Source organism: Trachymyrmex cornetzi, unplaced genomic scaffold, assembly GCF_001594075.2.
Source record: "Trachymyrmex cornetzi isolate Tcor2-1 unplaced genomic scaffold, Tcor1.1 scaffold65, whole genome shotgun sequence".
In the NCBI taxonomy this organism is placed as follows: Eukaryota; Metazoa; Arthropoda; class Insecta; order Hymenoptera; family Formicidae; genus Trachymyrmex; species Trachymyrmex cornetzi.
This window is the reverse complement of record NW_017299970.1, coordinates 466,406-485,649: the sequence shown is the minus strand read 5'-3', so window position 1 is coordinate 485,649 and position 19,244 is coordinate 466,406. Positions and strand designations below refer to the sequence as shown.

The following is a 19,244-nucleotide window of genomic DNA, read 5'->3' as shown; positions in this document are numbered from 1 at the left end:
GAGGGATCAAATAAAAATACTGAATAAAATATAAATTTTAATTATTTTATTAAAATCGTTTAAAGTGCACAAGTTTTGAACGTATTTGACTAAAACGTTAGATATAATATTTAAAAAATTATAACAATTATGTGAAATAGGAGCAGTTTCAGGGATTGTAAGCAAATTTTGAAACTTTTTTACATTTTCCCCTGACTTTTCCCAGTTTTCCCGGTTTTCCAGGTCCGTGGCAACCCTGAATATATTTCTTTTCGGATACACAAAAGGTCGTAGGTTTAATCTTTTTTGTACACTCTCCGTATTTAGAATAAATCTCTGACCTTTGTTCCACGCGGACGTTTTAAAGAAAAAGGAAAGAAATTAAAGTTGTAATTAAAAAGTTTCTAATTCCGTAATGTAATTAATTTTGGAATTTAGCGCCACAGTAACTCATATTAAATTAAGATTACTTTCAGTAATCTTGTTCTTTCACTTGAAAAAAAAAAATAACTACTTTGAACCTTGAACAAGTTTTCCTCCTTGGCGCGGCGAAGCGATCGACTTCCCAGAATGCAAAGGCGAACCTTCGCCGCGGCTCATTACAAGCGTACAACTCTGCAATGCACTCCTTTTTCCTGGTATCGATCTATCTCGCGTGAACGTAAAGTATAATCGATGCGTTTATGAGCCATCGCGAATAATTGTGGCGACGCGTCATTACGAGACGACGTGCACGCGACACGTGCGTGGATTTTCATTCATAAATCGCCGGCGAACTACGCGCGATGACTCACCCGCGCCCCGCCTCTCGCGAGACGCGAAACTGAGATAAGCGGCAAAAATAAAGAAAAACGATTACCAATACCGGAAATTTCCGTGTGCGCGACATTGTTTCAACAACGTAAAATTGCATTATTATCTATACTCAAATCTATATCCAAGAGAAAAGAAATCGTAGATAACGGTGAACAGCAAACATTCGCGAATAAACGAAATGTTAGAAAAAGAGAAAAATATTCGCGTATTACGAATAGACTATAAAATAGAAAAAAAAACTAAGAAAGAAAGGTAATAATTAAAATTGAAATATGTACTATTTTTTGCTAATCTTTGGCTCATTTAACATATTACATTGTTTTATTCTAATAACAGGACATTTATTTTAGTTGTTGAAATTACTATTTCATATAACTGATATCAAGTAAAAGCGAATAAATTACTAATTACTTGATATATAGATTATATACAGAAAAAATGTTTATAATTCTTAAAACAAGAGTTCTCAAATTGTACGACCTTTCAAAATGAATACCATAAGTTTGCTGGCATATTTTCGAAATAGTTCTTGTCGAAACGTAGAAATCCTAATGATATATTAATGGCAAATTTACGACGGAAAATATATAATGCGAGCATGCTTGGAAAGCACAAGAAATTTATTCACTTGGATTTAGATAGTCGCACGGAATTATGTTGGCGCGACTTTCTTGCGGAAGAGATAAATAACTGCAAATAGGAAAACAACAAGAAGTACCTCCTTCCTTAATGCCGGGAACAGGATGACACCTCTTGTCTTATGACCCGTACGTATTGCTCTCGCTAAACTTAACCCTGCCTTCAACTAAACCTTCTAATTGGCGGGTTAACGAGCGTTAACTCCTCGTTTCCTGTCAGATTTAACTGTTTTTCTTCGGTTTCATGCAGATAATACATTCAGCAAATTATATTTTCTTTGTATTTATATATTTTTTATTAACAATTTATTAAATGCAATCAAAATATCTTCGTTAACTTTGTCAATTTTTATGATTATCGCTTATCTTATATGATAAAGATATTATCGTTATCTTACACGATAAAAATAAATCTTATAAAATATAAAATTTTGATATTTAACATTCGAATTCTATTACTAAGTTTAGTTTTATTCAAAAAACAAAATAATTCTCGAATTTTTATTTAAAATCAAAAATCCAACGATAAATTCATAATAAGCTTTTTGAAAATTGTGCTAGTCAACAAATTGATGTTTAATTGTTCAAATGGTTATAATTAATTTTAAACTGTTTAAAAAATAAATGTATTTTCTTGCGCTCGCAAGGATTAAAAGTTGAAATGTGTTTTCTTAAAAAAGCGGAAATTACTTTCAAAAGAATAGCAGATTTCTTATATAATAGACCTCGATAAATATCAGCTTCGAGGAAGACCTTCGTGTACTTTTAAGCCGTAGAAAATGCTACGATAAAAACATATTAAGCGATAACGAATAATCTAGGAAGTATTACAACTTTTACTTTTGGTAAGCGTGGCAATTAAGTAAATTATGAAATGGAAAAATCTAAGGAATAAAATGTAATTTTTCAAATGTAAATTTTTCTTAAATAACCTTCAATATTGATAACGTTTGTTATTCCTATTATACTAATATTTAGTCTATGAATCAAATTTTTCATAATTACAGCCATCGTAAAATAATAACTTTTATAAACACTCGATATCTTTCATCTCAATACAGACACACACAAGTTTCATGAGAGAAGAGAAAAGCGCTTGTTTTATTAATAACATTAATAAAATATTCATTTTAGAATTAGTCTTCTCTACATTAGTTTAATAATGTCAAACTAATTTAGACGACTAAATGCATTCTATATCCTTGTATGCTGTTTTCACCGAGATACTCTTTTTTTCGTTATTACGCGAAACATTAATTTATAAACACAGATTTTCATTATATAATTTAAAAATTTGTACAAGTTTGCACAGTGATATTTATTTGTCAAGCCTGTTCCAGCAAGAAAGTATCGTTTAGCGATAAAGCGAGTAAACGATGCGTACGTCGAATGGAGATTCGTAGAAATCGGAGCCAAACGAAATCGGTGGGATCGGCAGGTGAGAGCCGTTCGCGTCGCCTCGAGCATCCAGCGCGATAAGTTAGTCGCTTCTTGGAAAATTTGAAACTAACACGTCATCACGAGGATGACCTCAATTATTAGCTTAATTGTAAACCGTTATGCAAGACTCTCTCTCTCTCTCTCTCTCCCCCCCCCCCCCCTCTCTCTCTCTGTCTCTCCCTTTACTAGTTTTCATGACACGCTCGCTGACATGAAACGCATGTAATTATTAACTGATTCCTTTGTGATTGTGCATTGTTCACTCGTGCATACTAAACGACAGATTATTCGTAGAAAGTCAGATTTAGATAACAAGTTTAAATAACACCGACTGATTATAAGCTGCTTATACTAATCAGATTCACGATATACGTATCTGTTGCGTGGGATAATGATAAATAAATTTTATTTATAAATGTTAGACATAATAATACAATAATTAAAACCTATGAAATAAAATAAAATATTATAGTTTTAGAAACGTTTACGACTTATTTAAAAAGTATTCTCAAAAAGACAAAGTATATATTTTCGATCCAAATACAAATATTAAATTTTCTATAGTATTGCTTATATTAATTTGCACATCTTAAATAGCTCAAGAAATTAAATTAATAAATAAGTTTTTAAAAATATATTGTTAAAAATTCTTTCGTTCTAATTTAATTTAGGCTACCATTTGCAACACCCCATTACATTCTGTAATCTCTACTCTTAATCTTTACTCAAACGATCTGGTCTTTGTGCGTTTATCTATTACAAAATACATTTACAAAGTATATAGATTTCCACATCTCAAACGTAGACATGCGTTTTCACTTACGGTCATCCATCAGTATCATCATTAACAATACGCCACATTTATCTAATCAGTAAAAATGTTATTTTTGTCAGTGCCGAGCACCGTAGATTATCTCGCAGTGACTTCTAATAAATCTACCGGAAAAAAAAATCGCGCAGGTTAACGTTTTTACGCCCGACAAACGCTTATCGCCCAGCGGTCATTTCGGATGACTATGTTTGGGAAAAAAATGTCTTTTGTTCAACCTTTTTTCGGTTTGGTACCTGAATCGACAGACAAATATTTCAAAATCAAAAACTACTTGGGAACTTTGGAGCTAAAAGTCGAACAAACTCGGGCTACGTCGAAATTTTTCGAATTTTTCTTTTCCTTTTTATTAAAAAAAAAACCGGAGCAAACTCTTGATTGACGCAAACTGTTTAGCGATTGAAGTTTTTAGGAGCACAACCGTAACTTCAGCATTATCGATCCAGCCTTGAACCGTGACACCTGCTCGAGAAACGCGTAATCGATGATTTGTGTGCATTAAAAGTCGATCGTGTCTTCCGTTTGCGTGCTGTATTTACGCGCGACATGTTAATTTTACATTTTGTCGCAAGTAGCTTTTCGTGGGAAAATTTCACGTTATCAATCAGATAATATTTTAAAGATGTTTTAAAAATATATAACACATCTTCACTAATATGTGAAAAATTAATCATAAGTTGCAAGAAGACTGTCAAAAATTTAAAGCACTCTATACAAAATTTAAAAATACATTTTAACGTGCAAATATTTTACAATGGGAAATATATTTATTTTTTTTGAACAAAAATATATACTACAAAATAATATCTCGAGGTAAAATTCTTTGTTTTGTATGCTGTTATTTAAAAGAATTCTGTTACGAAGGGAAATAAAGAATATCGATGTATTTATCTCGATAAACAATGACGTGCGTCATCCACGAGCTAATTCCCCAATTTTCTGCCCGAGATTCGATTCTAGTGAAATTGACAGCACTCTCTTACCATGCAGTTCTCCTCCTTCATGAGCTGCCAGTCCACGATGTTCGTGGTCGGCGGGTACATGGAGAACATCGTGTAGCTGTGGTCGTCAATGATATTGTCGTAATAGCCGGTACTAGGCACTCGTTGCGTCATCTTGTGCTTCGGTTAACTTCACTTCAACGCTTTGGGCTTTCGAGTTCTACGAGTTCGAGATTGGAGTATTCAAATGAATCCAAGAAAAAAAAAAAGAGCTATCACTCGAGGAGCGCGAGACTATCTCGCCGGGAAAAGAATAAATTTTGATGTAATGAAGGATAATTCAACACTTTATCACAAAAGTATCGATATTAACGCGTTTCTTATCACTCACCCCGTAGTACACGTGACTATGTGCATTTGTCGACTGAGCGCCCGCCAACGTGACCGAGTAACTATATAGAAAAGCCAGCCAACCGTTGCCGCCGTCGCCGCTTCCCCCACCACGTCGTATACGGGCGCGCTCCCCGTGACGTCACCGCCATGTTGATCGCTGATTCGTGCGATAGCGCCCGGCCAATCGGTGCGGTCCGCAGCCTCGCGCGTCGCTGCTCGTTCCGGCGACGACTCTTCGCGGAATTAGGGAACGCACGGAGAACCAGATCCCCTTTTCCAGGTATGTAACGCGCTAACTTGCATAATCCGATAAATCGATCCGCCCGGTGAGGGGGATCTATGGGCGATCAAGGGGGATTTTCGTCAGCATGCCGGAAGCGTGCAAATTGCGATCCGCGATACATTCAGGATGTGCGCTGAAGTCAGCGAAATTGGTTGAATCGATGTTCGAGGGCAATGAAAAGTTTTTAAGTCTCGACGTGATGCGAAATAAATGGTCTGTTCTATGTTCCTGTACCAGACTGCATTAGAACTCTCTTTCTCGCTTTCGACAAATATTAAACGTGTGTATACCTATCTCACTTTAAGTTTCAAAAGTGTATACTAATTCAGCCACAGAAAACAGATCTAAGAATTAGAGTTTAGAATCTCTATTCATGAAAAAAAAAACCGTACACGAAGACCTAGGAAAATACTATTAGTATACATGTACTATAGTTTTTCTCTAGTTTGTCGTATACGTTGATTTTCAGGTAACATTTCAAAATTTCTCTCTTCTAATGTCGAAAATTTTAACTTTTTTTCCATATCGGAAACTCTGTCACTCGAGTGTTAACTATCCTCGCACGCGTTCGATAAACGTGCGCGATAATATACTACCAACGTCACACGAAATAACGTTATTTGAGTAGCAATGACTCACTACTGATGCTGATTGCAATTTTTTAAATAGACGTGCGAATGAATTATATAGCGAAACTATCTTCAACAATAATGTCCTCTAACGTATATATAAATATATATACAATGAGAGCAAAAAGTATTCGTATAAGAAAATTTGTTATAAAAAGAGTCTTATTTGTAGAAAATAAACATTAATTAGCAATTTTATACAATGAGTACATTATGTTCGAACATAAACAAACGAGCTTCGCATGTATTCCTGATTTCAGAAGCTAAATTTCTCGTCTGTACGAATATTGTTTCGAGCATTCAAACAATACAATTTTTAATTTTTGCTTATTTTTTAGATGATATATTTTGTATAATTAATAAACATCATTTTGGTATATATAATTTTAAGAAACATACAGTCTGTTTTATTCTTTATGAATAAATTGTTAATTATCCAAATGATCGTTAATTAAACGTCGAATCGACGTCAAATTGGTGTTGAAATCATCGAATTTATATCGATTCGACATCAATTCGATGACTCATTTTTTTGCTAGATAATATTTACTTTAAAAAAATATTTTCTCTGTACGAATACTTTTTGCACTCACTGTATATATATTTTTTTTTTTATATATATATATATATATATATATATATATATGTGTACGGTTCCTCTTTCTCTCTTTTTCTCTCAATCTCTTTCTTTATCTCCCTCTCTCTGTCTTTATCTTTTTCTTTGTTTTGTGCCGCGTTTCGCGACTACATACAGTACTTTCCGCGTACAACGAACTTTCGCGAGCGAAAAGGCGCGCGTTTTCCATTATAATTACAGTTTAAGTGCAATTTAATTTACAAGTTATTTATACGCTATCGCTGAAATATTTGCCAAAAGAATTGTATACATCCGTTCTTAAAATTACAAACCGCGGCAACGAAGAACGGCGAGGGCTAGAAATTATTTATCCGCCGCAATATACCGCCAGATTTGTTTGTGGCAACAACCAAATACTCTTACACTGCGGGATAAGCAAGAAACAGTATAATGTTTGCGGCACAGCGGGATACATGGGAAACGACCGTAACATTTCCACGTGTTCTTCTAATTGTTATATAATTTAATTATTTCCTCGATATACGTACACACACACAAATGTGAGATTACTGTACAGAATAACAAAATTATGCGTGTACGCACACATATTTTATTTACTTTAAAATTTTGTTGTCGTAATAATCATTGTTTTTTTAATTTTATCGTCCACAAACTATATTTCTACTTAATTAAATATTTAATAAAACGTGATAAAATGTGATAGCAATGATAGCTATATTTCCTAAAAAAGATTAGAAAATCTATTCTTCATCAATTTGATTCAGCTTGTCTATTTGAGAATATTTTATTTATAATAAAAAAGTGTTAGCAAAGTCAATCTCAAACAGAACTAAGATTAATTAAATTGATTTAGATGTGACAGAATATTCAATTTTTGAAAGAGTCCCGTTAAGTAAGAGTCTGAGCAATCTGCTGACTTTTGATTCTAAATAATGTGACGTCTTAAGTTTACACAAAATGCTTGATCAGTTATCTACCTTATAAAATTTTGTTTATTTACTTTGTTCAAAACCATGTAATCAACTGAAATATTGTGCGTCGGAATATTCTTAAAAGCATGGTTCTAACATCGAAATTACCAATTTAATGAGAAAGCAAACATAACAATTAAATCGTTGAGATTAACTTCATATTCTCACATGATCACAAGACAATTTACCTATAATAGCATACATATCATTATTATTAATATTATTATTATATATATATATATTATTATTATTATACATATATTATTAAATATTTATTATTAAAATATACGTAGCACGGATTTTCGTTCGTTTTGTGGAAGAGAAACTTTGTTTTCAAGCGATTGACAGCCAAATATGTGTCTTAACGAGCATAACGGGGTAACGAGAAAATCGGCGGGTACCAGAGGATCAGCTTTGTTCGCGCGACAAAGAGATATTTTAATGAGGGAGGTTGCAGCTATCCGGCCGAGCTGTAATGCGCGCTGCAGGACGTTATGTGCGCGGCATAACAAACGCCGAATTTCGTACGAAGGAAAAAAGCGGAAGTTTTAATCGGTCTGTCACTCGGGAAAGTTTCTGTACACATTTTCAATATCCGAGAGGACAATAGAGAATAAATTAAAGATCGTGAATCGCCCAGTTTCTTTGTACGACGTGCGTGCTTATACTTTAAGCGCGAGCCGTAAAGAAAAACACACGGCTAAAGTTTATGACCGTGCGTGTTAATTAAACGTCATTCGCTTCATTCATTTTTTTATTACTTTCTCTCAAGAGTGAAGAGGCAAGATCTTTTACGCAGATTTGCCAAATTTTATGAAATAATTACGCAATCATAAACGCGAGGGTTAAAAAGAGAAATTTAATGCCAGTCTAACAGCCAGATGTATTTTCGCTCCTGATCATTATAAGTAATATTTGCATTTTATCGGTCGTTTTCTCCATAGGAACCCTTTCATTATTATAGGGAAAGATAATTAGGTGACAACAGCTGGCTCTTCCTATCTAGTAGCATAAGCGTTACTGCGCAGCAGTAGAATGTAATTCGTGTCGCGCGCGCCAAACGCGTGTGCGTGCAAGCGTGCGTGCGTGCGTGCTCGTTGCACGCGTGTTTTTAAATGATCGAGTCGTCACGAGACGGCGGCGCTTTATAAAACAGCTGTTGGAGGCGGCCGAAGTCACGCCGGGCGAAATGCTAGCTAGATCAATACAACCGCCATGCTGCTTACATGCGGAGAATACATCGGGTGTCCTCGAATTACAATGAAACGATGCACGTTATTCGTTGCGAATTTCAAGTTTTATCAGAGACATCGAGGGTGATTTATCGTAACTTTCACATCTTGCTCGTAACTTTCAAAATATAAAAACATTATTATAAAACCTAATCTCTCTTACTTAATCTCCCTGCCGTCCTAATTGCTTCAAAAGAAGTTTTGCTAACATGTAGTTCAAATTGGACGGCAGATAATTACAGTATCATCTGTGCTTCTAATACTTGACTCACGAAAGCTCATTTTCGATGATTTATGGCAGAACATTACACTGAAAAAAAAGTACTAAATTTTAATATTTGTTTGAATAATACTAATTAAATATTTACTAAATGTAAACGTATATCTACGTATATGGTTCAAGAACCATTAATTTCATTTATCGTTTTTTTATTGAGTAAATATTTATTTATCGTAAGTAAATGTTTTTAGTACTATACATTAAAAAAGTATGAATTAAAATTTATCAGTAAACTTTTTTCAATATACTTGAACTTAATGCAAGCGAACGGATAAAAGACCAAAAAGAGAAACTTAACGTCTAGTTAAACAGTTCTTTATGGTCATAGATTGATGATATATTGTAAAAAATGATTAGTGCTTGGATATTTTCGGTCGTTAAATTTTTAAAACTAACTGTGTCAGTGTTCTCTTTTTTATCCTCAGTTTTGGGACATCCTATAGAAGGGACAGACAGACGCACTAGCAGTAAACCCTTGTCGATGCCATAGAGATATTGTCCGTCGCGACGAAGAAAATTTTCTACTTCCTGTCTGTATCTATAAATATACATGCCATATCGACGTAACAAATTATAGTACGAATAGACTGGACAATTGTTATTATTAAATAACACCGAGTGATAATGACGTGATTGACAACTTATTTAATAAATACTTTTATACAGAATGTAGGGTTTAGACATTTTCAACATTGTAAATATTGAGAAATAAATTTAAAAAAGAACAGTTATTTCTACATATATAAGCTATAATAAATAATTTTGCATTTTAATCTTTTACACAAAGACAATTTTTTTTAATTTACTTTGAAAATATGGTAGTTGTGGTACAATACAATATTTTAAAGATTTTTTACTATGCACTTCAGTAAAATTAATGAAACTTATTTTATATTTTGTTATAGTTTTATCAAGAGTTTTATTAATGAATGACAAATTAACATAAAATCTTCGAAATGCAATATTGTAATAAGGACTATCACATTTTCAAAGTAAATTCTAAGAAAAAATTCTCTCCGTGTACCGAGTTAATTGTGCACTACGCTTTGTATTATAAAAAATTAAAAATTACATTTACAGAATTTTTGACATAATAAATAACAACATGTATTTTTACTTATCTAATATACAAAATATAATTACTTACAAAAATTACCATTAGTAAAAGATGTTATGTTTTGTTAACTATATTCTATTATATCATATGTCACGTCTATTATTCTGTTAATATGTAGTCTTTTCACATAGCTTTGCAATAAACTAAATTAAATTAAAATTAAATTAAATTAAAAGATAAACAATTTTTAGCAAATTAATTTTAAGAGCCAACATGAGAATAAAACGCGAATATAGATGCAACAAAGTATTTTGAACTTTAAACGGCTTTCTAAAAGTTTGATTCATTGTATATATACAGGATAGTAGATTATTCTTTTCAAAACTGGTTTTAACTTCTACTATATGCAAGGTACTCATCAATCTTATACCTACAGCCTAAAGTAAATTGACAAGTCTTTTCTTGAATTGAATTTGATTCTTAAATTTAACGTCGAAAAGAAATATATTTGTCATAATTAATAACCTATCTATATTTGAACAAAAAATTATCTTACATCTCACAAATGTTTTATACGTCCAAAGTTAGGTTAGGTTAGATTTAACCCCAGTGACCTGAAGTTTTACAAAAGCGAGGAAATCATGTTCAGTCTCACAAGTTCTTTATTAATAAAAAATCTATACCTATTTTTTTTAATATTACCTATATAAATCTATCTTACATAATCCTCCAATATTAATAAATTGTAGAATAATCAATAATATACAATATATGATGAATATAGTGATTTAATTAGCGTAAAAATCATCCTAGGTGATCGTTTATAAAAAGAAATTGGATGACTATTCCCGGGTTAAACAACTCGGTAAAGTTTTAAGGATTCGATTGTTCGCGCGTGCTTGGAGACCACGAAAAACAAACATTCTGCGGTTTAAGATCGAAATCGCTCACTCATTCGTATAACAAGATCAATTGTCGAACCGCACCATGTCGTTGACGCGTCATTTATAAACCGCAGCTTGGTGTGATCTGCGAGATAGTACGGAGAAGAAAGAATTAACAATCACACGTTTTGAAGTTCGCGCAAAGCGAAGACTCATTCGTAAACGCAAACACTCGGCAATCTCGAGAGATCATTGATCTCTCCCGATCGGTGAATGGACGCAGTAGTAGGATGAAAGATAACGTTCGATTGGATAATTCCGTAGTAACTCAAAGGTTTACTGGCGGTGCACGTGGTATGCACCTTAAAAGGACACCTATGCAGGACCAGAATGAAAGTTGTCTTTTATCTATGCGTGCAGGGGCGTCTAATTTATTTGCCGGCTCCACGCGTGAAGTAGAATAGGCTCTATCAGAATAAGTTCAAACAGTATTTGTCCATTAACAACCAAACGTACTAAACGTCAATTGCGTTTTCAGAATTTCTGTTTCAGAATTTTTTTCTTAAGAAAATGATTATACTTTTGAAAACCGAAGTCTGATAATTGTCACTTTATGAAAGCTGCACAGCTAGGCTTTGTGAGTGTAAATAATATAAGACTTGCGTAGCATGTTATCGCGCACTCATGACGCATAATTAGATGCACATATATGATAACGCCGTTGATATTTTCGCGCGACTCATTCCCAGCGACCGAAAATGTGTTTTTCATTCGAACTCGAGCAGTTCGGTTTATAGCGATGACGGCACGCGCTTTGTAAATTTAGCAACGCTCTGTCTCTAATTCCCGGATAAAGGAGCTCTTCGACGAAGTAGCAGCTTGACAAGTGCATCGTGTCGAAAGATACTTTAACTGTTTGAACTCGATAAAATACAATATTAACAAACTCGGTATTATCACACGAAATTTTGCGCAAACTACGTGGAAAGTTATCTAAAGTATCAAATTATATAAAGTATTAAAAAGCAATAAACGAATAAAAGTAATAAAAAATTTTAAGTAATAAAAGAGAACTATAAATTCTTACTAGATTAAACATTAGCGTCAATAACATTCTCGGAACGATCAATTTTGTGAGTGCTTAATAGTTTTCAAAACAATCGTACATAGTTGATTTTACAGCATCTTTTGTAATCGTTACATGTATATCGAATCACAGAAGGGAATGGAATCTAGGTCACCAGCACAAAATCTTAATAATTAATCAATTACGTAAAAAAAAAACGTTCGTCATAATGTTTTCGTCATACATATAATAAATATTAATCACATCCCATTCTTTATATACTCGTTTAATGCAAGTAACGCTTAAAATTGATCATCAACAGATGGGAGATGGGTATACACACACTGTGCATATTTTACAGTGTAAAACCACTAATGAGTCATCACGAGCAGCACTAAGAGACAAATACAGATAAGCAGCAGCACTTGTGCATTACCCTGCCTAAGAATTCATGTTCCTGCGAAATAACATGCAATTTCCAGATGCACGATTGACCAGATATGCGTCATACAATAATAGTAAGACAGTAAGCCACGTAACTCTAATCGATTCTGCTAAACGTTTAAATAAAGAATAACAAAAACGTTACATCGCGGATATATAATCGTTTATGTAATCGCCACATCAGCTCTTGCAAGTTTAAAAAAATAAACATTTTTTTATGAATTAAGATAGGAACTGTTCAAATCGAAGAATTATGATTGCAAGGAGAGATTCTTTTATTGTTTCTTACACTTTAATCAGCTGAACTTTAAGATGAATGAAATTTATTCAAAGAAATTTAAAATTATATTTTTAACGATGAACTAATTTAAATCTGGCATACATTGTGAAATTAAGAATGATATCTTGAATGTTTTTTTACTGCGATAACTCGGATGTCACTCATACAAACACTCGTACAAGAATAATTATTAGCAAGCTTATACAGCTATCTAGACATGTTGATGGAACATTTTCAGATATCGAACTGTTTTTTACGTTTGTAGATAAGAAACCCTTACAACCTCTTGAGTGCATTCCTCTATGTATAATTTTAAACATTCTTCCAAGTTTGTATGTGAAAAATTGGAAGAATTATTATTATTATTATTATTCTATTATTTCATACTTCTATTTTTCTTTTTAACAAATATATATTTTTATCAAATAGAAAAATAAAAAAATACAAAAGATATTATATTATTAATCCGTAAAATTAATTAAAATTATATAGGTTTTATTTATGCGTTTCAAAAATGCAAATACAATCATTTATATTATTTCACACAAAAGTTCTTGTCTTATCAACGTAACTCTTTTTAGTTTTATAATATGATAAAAGGACAATTCTCCCAATCATACGTATCATTGTACAAGTTACTGGAGTGAAGGAAAATAATGAACATCTCTCCCTCTCGAATCTAAAGGCCGCCACACGAAGCAAGTCATGAGGCGCGTTCGCGCCATGTACGACGCCTAAAGGCGGACAACCGCTTGAACGTTTAACGCATTATTGTCGCGCGTGCGTTACGTAACGCGTGCACTTGCAACGAGAAGAGACGAGACGAGACGAGACTTCGATCGTCGGCGCGACGTAATCCTGCAAGGAGTGCTGTCCGAGAATCTTCGGACAGCCGAGAAATCGACGCGGGACATATTGCGGGAAAATTCCTGCCAGTACTTACGTTATTCGGCAGCACGGCCGTGTTCGCGATGCTGGAGAGAAAATCATGGCTGACGCGGGAGCTCTGCGAGGCTCCGCTGTCGCTGGACACGCTGGAGCTGTCGTAGAGCACGTCGGAGACGTCCAGCTTCATGTTGCCGTTCACCCTCGCGAATCCGCGTCGGAGCAGAGACCGGAGTCACCGGGGAGCGGAGTACGTCGCGTTCTAACCTCTTTCTCTTTCTCTCTCTCTCTCTCTCTCTCTCCCTCTTGCTGTATCTATCTCTCTCTCCCGAACGCTCCTCCGAAAGGAATGCAAGCGAGAGCGAGTGAGACGGTGATCGAAGATCACCGCGGATCTTAATAGACGTACGTAGAACTCGAAGGCGGCACGCACGAATCGCAGGTCCCTTTGCTCGAAACTGTGTGAAACTGCAACCGATGACTCATACCGTGGGGGAATACCTCGCACGCGCGTTCGGCAAACCGTTCGAACCCGCGGAGAGAGTCGAGGCCTCGCGAGCGTGGATGACGTCATGGGTTATTCCCGGCCGACCAATCGCCGTCGAGCTGCCGGTCGCCGCGGCAGTGCCGTGCCGTCGCGTTCGATATGTGGTGTTATCGACGAAACACCAGAGTTTATCTACTACGCGGCACCTAAATGCTCGTAATCGGCTTGTAATTCGATACGTTTTTAATTACATCTCATCTTTGTTCTCTGATCTTTGACGTTTGTCGTAAAAATTGCGATTCTGCAGAAACACGAAGATGCTGATGTAACGATCAATTTGATTGATAAATTCATCTTATAAATGTCACAATTTAAATAAAATAAAAGATGAAATGTTAATTATTAATTATAATAAAAAAAATACCGTTGCTTCTTTAAAAAGTATTTACTTATGTAGAATTCAAATTAACTATAATAATTCTCTTTTTTTTTTATTAAAAAAAAAGTTATTATCCAATAAATGTTGAATATGGATTTCTGTTAAACTATATTTATGACTTGGCACGCGATAACTAGTTGTTGTAAACATCTATAGGCGAAAGTTGTGCGTCACTTGATATCAGTATAATGATGACCAAGCATTTTACATTACTTCGAGGGAGGTTGGAATCCGAAGAATTTTTATGTTTCGCATCATTACATTATCTTTGTGATCTTTCGTGGAGCCTATTAGAGACAATCTATAATTTGCGTCTGAATTTAGGACGAATTCCACTTAAATGCCGCGCAAAAAATATTTAAAGAATAAAAGAATTCTAAGTAAAATTCTGCCGAGAAATCTGACGTAAATTATAGATTGCTTAAAGTATTTATATAAAATATATATGAAGTGGATAAAGTATAGATTTTATTCTCCATGATCCCCTACATTTATAATGCCCATTTTTATCAATATAGATTAACTTTAATCTCGGTTTAATTTACTCGTTATCCTTTTCTAATTTTTAAAAAACATAAAAAATAAGTTAAATTAAGATCACAAAAATTAATTACAATAAAGGACTCCCGAAATTCAAAAACTAATAGTAAAGAGCAAGTGGATGCCAAAAATCAACGCAGAAAACTTCTCTTTTCTTTTGATGAAATCTGATAATCTGATGAGCGATGTGACTCTATTTATTGACGTAATGTATATGACTTCGGTTTTATTTTATGTAAGTTTTTATATTATTATTGTATAAGTTAATATTTTTGATAATTATTTGGCTATTCATTACATAGCAAATTTGGTATTTGGATAAAAATGAACGAGCCAAATTGTCGGGAATCACCATTTTGGAATTTGCATTACTTATGTAATTTCGATTTATATATTATATTGATAAGGATCCGAATTGAAGGGTCGAAACGTTTATTTTCTTCGTTTTGTTACATTCACACGTAGAAAATAAAAAGTTTTCTGTGCATCCGAACAGCCGATGTGGGCTCTGATGGGCTTTTTATATTTTTCACTGATCTTTTCTTTTGGTTATGGAAATCCGAATTTTGTTCACCATGATCCGCAATATGATACACAAAGAAACTAACTTTGTTATGTAAGAGTACGTTATATAGGTCTTCTCTACCTGAATATATAAATTTATTATTGATAGTGCTATGTAATACGCGGACATTATTTAACTTTTTTTTTCTACTTATAATATACAATTTTATGATTAAGTGTTTGCTGAGAAAGACTCAAACTAGAGTCGAAACGTACATTTATGATTTATACTACTGTATATAATTGCCAAAAATTAAATTTTATTAGTGATAATACGCATTGTTTTCTGCGTTGACTTCTAGCGGTCAATTGCTCTTTATTACCAAGATTAAAGTTAATCTACATTGATAGAAACGGACATAATTTGTTTTTCCGAAATTACAAACAAGTACAAAAAAAGTAAATAAGTTATGACAAAAGGCTTCAGATATAGGAAAGACAAAGTTTTTTTTTGAGCGATATCTTTTATTTTATCTTAACTACACATAAGAATGCTTAGCTTTATAGTTATAACTTTATCAGATTTGTATTATATATCATATAGTATGTATGTATGAGGTAATCTCGGTAGTCTCGTGAAGGACACATTAAGAGTGCCTACACGTGAGTTTACACTACAGTTGTTGTTCTCACGAGTCAACAATTGCGTCGTTTTTTTTTTTTCGTAAATCAACATCCCGTATGAAGGTCTCCAAAATAATATCACCATATTTGTACGATGTTTATTTAATCGGAGGTACGACGCGCGCGGACACGTTTCGAGATAGATTGGCTTATGCGACACGTAATATCTCTTATTGTTATATGATTAGATTCATTATATTCAATAAATTAATAATTAGGAATGACGACTCGCTTATTTCGGTGACACAATAGAGTTATAATATTATTATGTAATCATTCGTGTCATTCTGAATTATAGGATAAGATAGTACAATTTCGAACATGGTATAATTCTGAGTGAAAGATTTGAATCTAATTTTCGAAGTTCAAGGTTTATTTTTTTTGTTTGGTATCCTTCAGTATCTCTCACACAATGAGATAGTTATCAAACTTAATTGTGTGGACCTTGAAAATTGGATTCAAATTTGATTTTGTTCAGAATTGTATCATCTTATCCCCCAAAAAAACAAGAATGCCAATTTGACGTTATATTGATTGAATTTATATCATAATTGATCGAATTTATGTCATTTTTTTCAGTTCAATATGACATTATTTTGACTTTCTTGTCTTTGAGGTAAGATGATGTAATTTCGAACGTGGTACGATTCTAAACAAAATAACATTGGAATTTTCACGTTCTCCTTGAGATGTATAGATTATATATAGTTCTGTTGCGATTGAAAAAAGAAATAGTTTAATACGCTTGACTGAAAGTGACGGACGCTGCCTCGACCTCGAATCTGGAGTGGACTGAGGTGACACGAGAATTTCCCACTAACGGTACCGCTACAGCGAATGACGAAAATCTCGAGCGAGAGATTCCGAGAGTGGCGAGAAGCTTCCGAGAATCACAGATGAGTCATGCACTGGTCGCGTGGGCGCGGGCGGCACGAATGGGGTAGCCGGAACATATCGAACAAGATGCGTGACTCATCGATCTGATATGTCAAATATTCACGCTCGTAACCTGCCTCCTAGACCAAGGGTGGCCAACCTGTTCTTGCGAACGATCTCTGGAAGGCAAGAAATGCCTTCAATCTGTTCCGAAATAATCGGCAGATAAATAATAATAAGAAGACGTTGATCGGAAGATGTGAATACAAAATGTTTTAAGAGATACAATAAGTATCAAGGATAGATACAGTTTGTATAAAGGAGAATTTTTTTTTAAAAAACCTTATTTTTGGAAGATTTGCTCTTCAAAAGTTATACAGTTGAAAAGCGTAACGTGCTATCCTAATATTGGTAAATAAAAAAATCTTACTTTAATGTGTGAATATTTAATTTTAATTTAATATTTAATTTATTTGTGCAGCAAATTACAAATTAACATTTATTATAGAGTTTATTAACCCATTGTTTATACATTGTTTATTCGTTTCGGGAAATATTATTTATGTTTTAATTGATAAATAAGAGATAAAATTGATAAAAAAGAGTTTCGCAAAAATAACCGTGTTTATGATCTTAGAAGCCAAATTTCTCGACTGTACAAAATACTTTATGGGCGTCCAAAAAAAAAAATAATACAATTTTTCATTTCTGCTTATTATTGGAATATATTTTAATTATTACATCTTTTGTACACACAATAACAAAATCATTTTTAAAAAATATATAAAATCTACTTATACTCTATTAATAAATTGTTAATAATTATTTATTTTTTACAAATAAAACTTTTTAAATAAAAATATTTCCTGAATACTTTTTACTATAAATATATGGAATATGAGTTATGTACAAAGAAAAATGAAAGAAAAATTGTGTATATAACAGATATTTGAGCTCAGGTATATCTATAATCTTTACAAAAGTTGAAATTGGAAATTTATCTGTATACTTTCCGTATAAAAATTAATGTTATATACATATGAAATAATTCACACACAATGAAATCAATATTTACATTTTTTTAATTTTTATTTTAATTCGTTTTTAAAAATATGTCTACTTCGTATTGAAATAATTTTTTATACAAATCACCGCCAAACTTCATATTCCTCTCTTTGACAAATATAAATAAATTTGTATTTTCTTCAATTTTTTTTATTATATTAACAAATGTGTATAATATATCCTTAAAATTTTAGATTCGATCGATCGATCTTTATACAATCATTTTTTTCATCAAAGTCCACAAAACAAGAAAAGACGTTTGAAATCGAAAAGTGTATACTAGATTTAATATTTTAATTTAATCTCTAACCGCTTCAATCGTACAATCTTACGTGTGACGAGTGCATTAAATTTTTTTTTTTTGAGATTGCAATTTTATAATCAGCGGAAAAATCCATCCACCTGCCGTTGTTTGCCGCTTATACTTAGCGACTATGTATGTATATATGTCGCTATGATAATTCAAGCATGCAGTAAATAGCCGTGTAATAGCCGTGCGAGCGTAATCATGAGCCTCCTACTAAAGTGTTCACTTCTCGAAGCTTTTAACCACGGATGTCATCTGGAAGCATTAAGATGGAGGAAATGATAAGGTCGAGGAAAACATCTGTCGTAGGTTGCCAATCTATTCATGATCTCGCGTAATTCTATAGAGAGCACCTAACGTGACCACTTTTAAAATACCTCTACCTTTACTATAAAAGAGTAGAACTTGTTTTATTAATACCCTCTTTTTTTATAACAAACTTCTGCATCTGTGATAAAAAAAATCTGATATATAACGCACTTATCAGTTGTTACGTCATAATATTGGTATTTCTCATAAAGCGAGAAAGAGAGCGAAAAATAAAACTCGGCCGTTTCAAACTATTGCCTCATAAGAGACACAATTCTATAATACTTCTTTCTGTTTCATCTTAATACGCCAAACACGTGTTCGATGGACAAACTCGCGTGACCAGCTCTATCTAAAAATAAAGACTACCTAAGCAAGTGGCGGCAGC

At 33.3% G+C, this 19,244-nt stretch overlaps 1 protein-coding gene across 2 annotated transcripts in view; it reads right to left on the bottom strand.

The window, feature by feature from the left end:
* The window catches only part of kay (transcription factor kayak), a 35,734-nt gene extending 21,635 nt beyond the window's left edge, over window positions 1–14,099 (bottom strand). Inside the window, exon 1 of one of the 2 annotated variants that reach the window (XM_018516838.1) lies at window positions 13,704–14,099. In XM_018516838.1, the coding sequence (XP_018372340.1) occupies window positions 13,704–13,835 (132 nt within the window). In that variant the 5' untranslated portion in view covers window positions 13,836–14,099. Of the gene's footprint in view, window positions 1–4,685; window positions 5,062–13,703 lie in introns of those variants that run through there. The other variant, XM_018516839.1, reaches the window with a different exon arrangement.
* Window positions 14,100–19,244: the final 5,145 nt, after the last annotated feature.